The 8,686-nt window shown below is 53.9% G+C and overlaps 1 protein-coding gene across 1 annotated transcript; it reads left to right on the top strand.

The window, feature by feature from the left end:
- Sox8 (SRY-box 8) lies at window positions 1–3,830 on the top strand. The gene is made up of 3 exons (XM_004627918.2): window positions 1–422; window positions 1,581–1,810; window positions 2,554–3,830. Exons 1-3 carry the CDS (start codon window positions 1–3, stop codon window positions 3,303–3,305), a joined length of 1,404 nt encoding a protein of 467 aa, XP_004627975.1. The 3' UTR covers window positions 3,306–3,830.
- The last annotated feature ends 4,856 nt before the right edge of the window (window positions 3,831–8,686 follow it).

Raw genomic sequence — 8,686 nt, 5'->3', positions numbered from 1 at the left:
ATGCTGGACATGAGTGAGGCCCGTGCCCAGCCGCCCTGCAGCCCGTCCGGCACCGCTGGCTCCATGTCGCACGTGGAAGACTCGGACTCGGACGCGCCGCCGTCACCCGCCGGCTCGGAGGGCCCGGGCCGCGCAGCGGGCACCGGGGGCGGTGGGCGCGGCGGCGCGGCGGAGACAGCAGATGAGCGCTTCCCGGCCTGCATCCGCGACGCCGTGTCGCAGGTGCTCAAGGGCTACGACTGGAGCCTGGTGCCGATGCCCGTGCGTGGCGGCGGCGGCGGCGCGCTAAAGGCCAAGCCACACGTGAAGCGGCCCATGAACGCCTTCATGGTGTGGGCGCAGGCAGCGCGTCGTAAACTGGCTGACCAGTACCCGCACCTGCACAACGCTGAGCTCAGCAAGACACTGGGCAAGCTGTGGCGGTGAGTGCGTCCCTTCTAGCCAGCCAGGACCAGGTGCTGGATTGCGGGGGTTCCGGGTGGGTAGAAAGCAAATGTGGGTCCCGGATCGCACTCCTTCTGGGACATCCTGCTGAGGGTCTCCAGCTGTGTATAGCTGGGCCCTACCTAGAAGCTTGCAAAACACCGGGGTAGGCATCATCTGCATTCTCTAGGTGCTCCTCCTGAGAAAGTACAGGGACCCAGGACTCCGCACCACCCACTGGGAGGGAAGTCTAGAAGGTCTTTGGGCTGATGCAGTCCCCACAACCTTTCCATCTCCCTGGCCAGTTCTACAGGGAAGGAGTGGGTGAAGAGAGTATGGCAGAGGTTTTGTGCACACTTTTGCGCAGTGAGGTCAGAATGTGCGGAAAATAGCCAGCAGCCCTGCAGAACTTGAATTTTGGCAGCACCCCCCCCACACACACACATTGTTTTCCTGTTTCTTGAAGAGCTAATGGACACTCAGACTTGTCTGTCCATCGTTCCTACCTTCTGCCTGGATTTGCACACAGCTTTTCAGCTCTGTGGACTGGACAGGACACCCCCTCTCACCCACATACAGTGCTGAACCCTGCCCCCAGGGAGGGGTGGAGGTGTGTGTGTACTCTGAGGACAGGCACCTGGGTTGTGCCTTTTCCTCTGGGAGCCTGAGAATGGAGGACAGCAAGCCCAGCCATGTCCTTCAGCACAGTCCATCGGCACAGTTCCCGGGAAGCTGCGCTTTTGTCCAGGGTGCAGTGGCTGATCCTGCTTGCCTCCCCCACCTCTTTGAGAAAGCCCTTCCGGGGGGGAACACACACAGGCTGGGAAAGAAGGACAAGAGGGGGCAAAGAGGAGGAAAATGGAGTTTGGGTCTTATTCTTTGACCACAGTAAGCACAGAGATCTCAACTAATGAACCCTGCAGGGTCCAGCCTGGCGGTCTCATGGAGGGAATACACATGCCTGGGGCCCAAAAGGCTCCAAGATACGTGCTGAAGTTTCTCTTGGTGGAGGTGTGCTAGTCCTCTCTAACTGCCTGGCCTGTAGTCTTGACTCTGATGTCAAGGTAGATACCAGGGTGGTATACATGCCAGGGGTGGCTAGACCATGGGCAGTGCCAGGGTACCATGGCCATCCCCACCTCTGCTGTGTTCTACAGCTTGCTGAGTGAGAGTGAGAAGCGCCCATTTGTGGAGGAGGCTGAGCGGCTTCGTGTCCAGCACAAGAAGGACCATCCAGACTACAAGTACCAGCCACGCCGGAGGAAGAGTGTGAAAACTGGTCAGAGTGACTCAGACTCAGGGGCTGAGCTGGGCCACCATCCCAGTGGTACCATGTACAAAGTGGACACAGGCCTCAGTGATACACATCACCATGGTGACCACACGGGTGTGTTCCAGGGCCCTTGGTCTGGGAGGACCCATGGGGAAGGAGCAGAGGGGCTGAGCTATGGGGTTTGGGGTTCACTCCAGAGTAGGCACCCTCAAGAAAGCCAGATGTTTCTGGGTACCCGGAAGATGCCCTCAAAACCCCTACTGCAGCTGTTTCTGATGCACAAGGGAGCCTGAGAGTAGGACTGCTTTGCTCAGTTCCTGTTCTGAGGTGCATATTCAGCTGGACTTATCTGCACACACGTCTCCAGGCACAGGGTGAGCTGCTGCCAGGGAGGGGTCTCCAGCCCCAACTGCAATTAGGCTGAGGAGTGGAGTCCCACCACCCAGGTAGCCTTGGTCCTTATGGCAGGAGCCTGTAATGTGAGCCCATGTGTTTAGCTATGGCTGGGAACACAGGCTTTGTTTGTTTGTATGGATCCATTCACCTTGGTTGTGTGTACCTCACCAGCACCCAGTGAACGCTAGCTCAATCTGATGGGGTTGGGCGGGCTGCCTTCCTCCCATAACCTTGGCTTTCAGGGAGGAGCCAAAAGCCTTCTCATAGAACAGCCCTTAACGGAATTTTCTCCTCCGAGGAGTGAGGTCTGGGTCTGACTTTGCAGGAATTTCTGGGAAGTGTAAGGAAACAAAAAGCCGTTGATCCCTACCTGTGGCAGTTAGCTGGGCTGCTGGTGTCGGCTGTGGCCCCACCCGGCCCCACAGAAGGGGCATTCATCCTGCAATGTGCTCTGTCCTCAGGCCAGACCCACGGGCCGCCCACCCCACCCACCACCCCGAAGACTGACCTGCACCACACAGGCACTACCGGGGGCAAGCAAGAGCTGAAGCTAGAGGGGCGCCGCCTGGTGGATAATGGGCGTCAGAACATTGACTTCAGCAACGTGGACATTTCGGAGCTCAGTAGCGAGGTCATCAGTGGCATGGACGCCTTCGACGTCCATGAGTTCGACCAGTACCTACCCCTCAATGGCCATTCGGCCATGCCCACAGAGCCCAGCCAGGCCACTGGCCCTGGCTCCTACGGGGGTGCCTCTTATTCCCATTCTGGGGCAGCTGGTGTTGGGGCATCTTCTGTGTGGGCCCACAAGGGAACCCCATCAACCTCGGCATCACCCACTGAAGCAGGACCCCTGAGGCCTCATATCAAGACGGAGCAGCTGAGCCCCAGCCACTACAATGACCAGTCACATGGCTCACCCAGTCGATCTGACTACAGCTCCTACAGTACCCAGGCCAGTGTTACTTCAGCTACCCCTGCTGGGGCTGCCAGCTCTTTTGCCAGTGCACAGTGTGACTACACTGACCTGCAGGCCTCCAACTACTATGGTCCCTACCCCGGCTATCCTCCTGGCCTCTACCAGTACCCTTACTTTCACTCTTCCCGTCGGCCCTATGCCTCACCGCTACTCAATGGTCTGTCTATGCCGCCCGCCCATAGCCCCAGCAGCACCTGGGACCAGCCTGTGTACACCACCCTGACCCGGCCCTGAGGCACTGCACTCTGGGGGATGTGGGGGACCAGTATCAGCAGAAGATGACTAGGTCTCCAGGGACCTCCAGAGGGTGTGTATTAGCAAGGGGGAGGCAGCCAGTGTGGCCATGCTTCAAGTGCCTGCTGAAGTCTGTGGAAAGCCAGGCTTTGTCACCGGATATCCCATTGCCTCTAGATCTCCATGCTTTCACCAGCGGACACTGTTGTTTCCTTCTTCTGTCTGGTGACTGGTGATTCCAAAATGGTCGACCATTCAGTATTTCCTAGAGACCAGCACCTCCACTTTGCATCTAAGTAGATGAGAGTTGACAGCCACAATGCAGAGGACAAAGGAGGGAAGGGCCTGAGGTCCCTAGGCCGAGCATATTTTGAGGTACCGGCCAATTCCAGTGCCAAGCACCCAAGGGATCAAGGGATGGTGTTCCTGCAGCAACAGCATGTCTGTGGACTCAGGCTATATCCAGTCGGGTGTCTTTGGAACCAGATGGGAGATTGAGGTATCCCTTGAACTCAGAGTTCTGCTCATCAAGGTTTGGCTGTGACAAACACTTTTTTTTTATTTTTAAAACTTAAATGTGTTTGTTTTAAAAGCAGTTAAAGATGTATTTATGTTCTGTATTATTTTATCTTTAATTAATGAAGTAATTTGTGCAGAGAGTAGGATTTAAGAGAGACGAAAGCCGGGGAAGCTTTGCTCGGGGTGGGGGCAGGAGGGGAAGTGGGTGCGAGTGCTCGGCTTTTCATTGCTGGTCTTCAGGAGGGCGGGAAGGGAAAGGCTCTACCCTTCAGTGTCTGATGGGAGTGGATCGCCTGGCACCAGCATCACGTTGGGCCTGGAAGGCAGGACCCCATTCCTAGCCACCATTATGCCAAGTGGTAGAAGACAGGAATTTCCTGCAAGTGGTAGAATCACCATCACTTTGGCTCTTGGGCACCAGGCACCGCCTATCAAGCTGTGAAACTAAACCTTCTCCACTAAAAGTCTTTAGGTTCCTAGTTTCAGAGAATAATATGTGATTTGCCTCCTGCTTCTGCTGTATGCTAAGCATATAATTGCCTATTTCATGGAAACTTGTGCCTTTGAAACTTCGTAAATTTAAATACATTTGAGAAGTTGCTTCTTTTTACTTTTTCTATTTTTCCTACCTTTTTCTAGAGAAAAAAAAGTGTGTGTGTGTGTGTGTGCGCGTGTGCACTCATGCGCGTGTGTGTGTTTTGTTTTTTGCATATCTCTTTCTGGGGGTGGGGGTGGGAGCTGCAGCAAACTCATTTTTATGCAATCTATTTTTCGTGTCCAGTTTGGGAAGACTATTTCTGTCACTTGCCTGCTGCATTTCACTACTTTCTGATCAAGCAATGCGCTAACTTTTGTACAGATCAATTTGATAAAATTAAAAGAAAATGCTTTTTATCTACACGGGCTGTGTTTTGTGCATTGCTTTCTGCGAGCCTGGGCAACCCTTGTGGAGTTTCCTGGCAAGGCAGAGATTAGACTTTGCTGTGGATTAGACCCCTTTGAGCAGTGAGTGTGAGGAAGGTGGTATGGCTTGGGGGAGTTCAGCAGCACCTCATCCCAGGCTGGCAGCAGGACACTGGGTCTGAGTTTAGATACCAGTGCCCTAGCCAAGTCCAGACTGGCTTCCTGGGAGTGGGGGGTTGGAGGACAGTGCTCATTAGGCAAAGTGGGTCCAGATGGACTGTCCCTGGTCATTGCCCTCCCAGGCAAGTCAGGGCTGTCTCTGGGTGGTTGGTAGTGCTGCAGGCCCATGGCATTTTTGGGCCCTGGCTCTGGGCCAGACTGGGAGCGGATAAAAGCCGCCCTGCAGGAGCTGGGTAGAATTGTCTGCTGGGAGGAAAGTTTCTAGGGAGAGGATGGTTGTGGGAAGTGGGGGCAGTGGGTCTCTTGCCAAGCCTCCCCATGCATGTGGCTCGTGGGGGATTCATGGGGACAGGCTGGCCCACCAACTCAGTCTCTTCTGGGCCTGGAGGCAGGAGAAAGATTAGGTTTTCTCTGTGAACCCAGAGAGGGAGGTACTACAATTGGGTGGCTGGGTAGGGGACAGCCAGCCCACCCGTCTTCCTGGCTGCCACACCCCTCGCCTCACTCCCTGCCAAGAGCAGCATTTGGGAAGAGCTGCCTGGATTTAGGAGACTTCTCCAGGTCCAGGCCTGCCAAGCCTGGGGAGGTACTGTGAAAGCCAGGTTCACAGACAGCTACAGCCTTCACAGCCTGCTGCTTGTATGCAAGTAGCCCAGTCTGTCCTATGTCCAGACAGGGGCTGTTCAGGTCCATATGGCCTCAAAGCTCTCACATTGACAAGCTGGACCAAGGAGAACTCGGAGCATCCGGCTTGCTGACAAAGCTGCAAGGCCCTTTTGCTATGTGGGACTCACTTTGGGGCTTGCCAGGTTCCCAAGGGCTGGATGGCCTTGCAGGGTTTGTCTGAACTTGGCAGGCTTATGAGCATTAACTCCTGGGTGCCCAGTCCCTGCCATCTTACTGATCAGCCCTGGCCCTATTGTACCTCTCAGGAGTCTTTCTGCATCTGAGATTCAAGAAGATGGTGCCAGTGTTCCGACCAGTCCACACCTCTGCACAGGCCAGTGATACACCCCTGCTTCTTGCAAGACATTCCTCCCCAGTCTCCTGGACTGCCCAACTGATGGGTAACCCCTTGGCACCCTTAGTCCTCAGAGAGCAAGCCCGAGATCAGATGTCCTGAGAGTCACCAAATGCCAGGCCATGCACTGTGGTTGTATCCAGGAATGGACACCCAGTTGGGTCACCCCCCTGGCCCCCTGGCTGGTGCAGGTTTTACAGGAGCAGATATGTCCAGGATCCGGCATCCAGTATCCCTCAAGAGCTCCTGGCTGGTAACATTTCCAGGGCTGGCCTCAGCCTGCTTTACCCCAAGTACAGGCTCTGTTGAAGCTCTCTTTGAAGGTGCCCAACCATCAGCCCATCCCAGGGAGGGACAGGCTAAAGGGAAAAGTTCCTTATTTTTTTATTTCCTCACCCAGAGCAGACAGCACTGCCTCTGACCTTGGCTGAACAGAAGGCCCTGTTCAGACAGAAAGGGGAAATAGAGCTGATTATTACCCTGGGTACTAATAGACTGGAAAAGCCCTTCTGGTCTTCCTGCCCAGCTTTGGCCCACAGGAGCAGGACTTCTGTAGAGATAACTTTGTGCCTATCATAGCAGTCCACTCCTGAGACAGGGCTCCTGTGTCCTCTGAGAAGCTGTCCTGGCCCTCAGTCTTCTCTCAGAGACTCAGTTCAGGCTGTGTGGCCTGCTGTGGCCCCAGGCCTTAGCGAAGGGATGGTACCCTGGACTCCTGTGCATGGCCAGCTAAGGCATAATTTGATGATCTTTACCCTGGACCAGGACCCTAGTCTCAGCCTGCAAAACCAACACTGTCTTAAAAAATCTTCTATTACTCCTCCCTTAGTCAACGTAGGCTCAAAAAAAAAGGACAGAGGCCACCCCCTCACTCTCCAATCCCCTGGGCAAAGAACCATTCTAAGGGAAGAAGATTCATGGCACCCAGATGGCCAGCTGGACATGACATCCAGATGGCCAGCCTATCCTTTCTGTGCACTGGTGTTACATCTGCCTGCATCCCAGTGGTCATGGGGGATTAGTAAGTTTAGAATCCTCCCATGGTCATACATTCTTCACATATGTCAGGTATATATCATGGTGTTATTACCTTAAGCCACATGGGGATTCTCTTTACTCACCTGCAAATAAGGAACATCTGCACATCAGAATATTAAAGTGAAAGAGGTGAAGAGTGTGTATCCAAAATACAGGTCTTAAGTGGCCATGTGCCTTGGTCACCCTATTGCCACGGTCTCCTCCAATGTCATGGTTCCCCTCATAGCATAGTCTACCCCATTGCCTTGGTCTCCTTATTGACATGATCCTCTCCCTCTGCCATGGTCCTTCCCATTGTCTTGATCCCTTCCATTGCCTTGGTTTTCCTGTTGACTTGGTCATTCATTTTCTTGGTTTATCCCCATTGTTTCCCTCATTGCCTTAGTCCCTCCTTTGCCTTTTTCTCTCCTGTTTTCTTTGTCTTTCCCATTGCCATGGTCTCTCATATTGTCTTGGTCCCACCCATTGCTGTTTGTCCTCCTTTCTTGCCTTGGTCTCCCCCTGCCCACAGCTCAGCAGCAGTCTCTCTGAGGCTCCCTGAGGATGAACAAAGCTGGACCTGCTTTTCTGTGGTCAGCTCACTGACCTGTGGGATGGGAACCTCCTTAACTGTTTCAGGGCCTCTTATCTCTGGGCCCTGACACCTGTGTGGGGCACATCTAGTTTCTCTCCCCACCCCCAATTTTTGCCCTTCTCCATGAAGCTAGGGTCAAAACTGAGTGCCAGCTGAACCTGTGTTGGTCAGCCTGTCTAAGAGACTTCTTGGATTCCCAACCTGCAGGCCTCTCTGGCAATGCATGACACACTCAGGAGATCCTCCCTCAAAGGTTTCCTGACTACCTCATGTCTGGATTCTTCTGGGCAACCGGCGCCAGGGGACTCCACAAGGGTTAAGGGGTGCAGGCAACCATGCCTACAGCAGGCGGAGCGCTGGGCTGGTATGGGGCCCAGAACTGCGAAGGCGCTGCATTTTAATGAATCCTTATTGCTGGGGAGGCTTTTGTCTTTCTTTATCCGGTGCACAATAAAAGAATTAATTAGACAGAAAATGGCAGGGCAAGGGACTGACAAGTCATTAAGGGTGCTGAATGACCGATGAGATGCACGCTGGGGCAGATTTCAGCTCTGGAATGATAATGGCCAGCCGGGTGCTTTGTATGCACGACCAGCAAGCCTCACTGCCTGCATTGTGGCTGCCATTGTGGCCAGCCCAGGGCAGACATGGGGGCCCTGACTCCAGGAGGAGTGGAGTGAGAATCAGCCAGACAGAACCTGTGTAATTTCTGTGTACAGAGATGGTTCTCAATGCTTAGCTGTGAAAGGGACATTTTTTTTTTTTGAGGGGGGGTGTCCAGTCCATTGAAACTTTCTTCCTGTCTAGGGGACGGACAAGTGGGGATTTGGCGATGGCACTCCCCACACTGCAAGAACAGAGGGAGGAGAGGAAGAGAAGAAGAGAGGAGGGCAGAGAGAGAGAGAGAAGGAGGTGATCGGGGCATGTCCAGTCTTGCTGCTGCTGTCTTGGTTATTAAACATCACCAGGAAACAAGTGCCAACCACAGAGTACTTCTCTCACTCAGAAAAGTTGACCTCTGTTCTGTGTCCTCCACTGTGATGACCAAGTATCTAGAAGGGTCAGGCCAGAGTAGAAGCAAAGAAGCTGGTGAATTAAGAACATACATTAGGTCTTACTACCAATGGTCTCTGACCAATGGAAGGC

The sequence above is a fragment of the Octodon degus genome, unplaced genomic scaffold (assembly GCF_000260255.1).
Source record: "Octodon degus isolate 3935 unplaced genomic scaffold, OctDeg1.0 scaffold00021, whole genome shotgun sequence".
Taxonomy (NCBI): Eukaryota; Metazoa; Chordata; class Mammalia; order Rodentia; family Octodontidae; genus Octodon; species Octodon degus.
This window is presented reverse-complemented; position numbering and strand designations above follow the sequence as displayed.

Excerpts from the sequence above, each read along its gene's own strand:
- Sox8 (XM_004627918.2), top strand. The coding sequence starts at position 1 with ATGCTGGACATGAGTGAGGCCCGTGCCCAGCCGCCCTGCAGCCCGTCC. Across the intron at positions 423-1,580 it reads ACACTGGGCAAGCTGTGGCG|CTTGCTGAGTGAGAGTGAGA; the intron begins GTGAGTGCGTCC and ends TGTGTTCTACAG. Across the intron at positions 1,811-2,553 it reads TCACCATGGTGACCACACGG|GCCAGACCCACGGGCCGCCC; the intron begins GTGTGTTCCAGG and ends CTCTGTCCTCAG.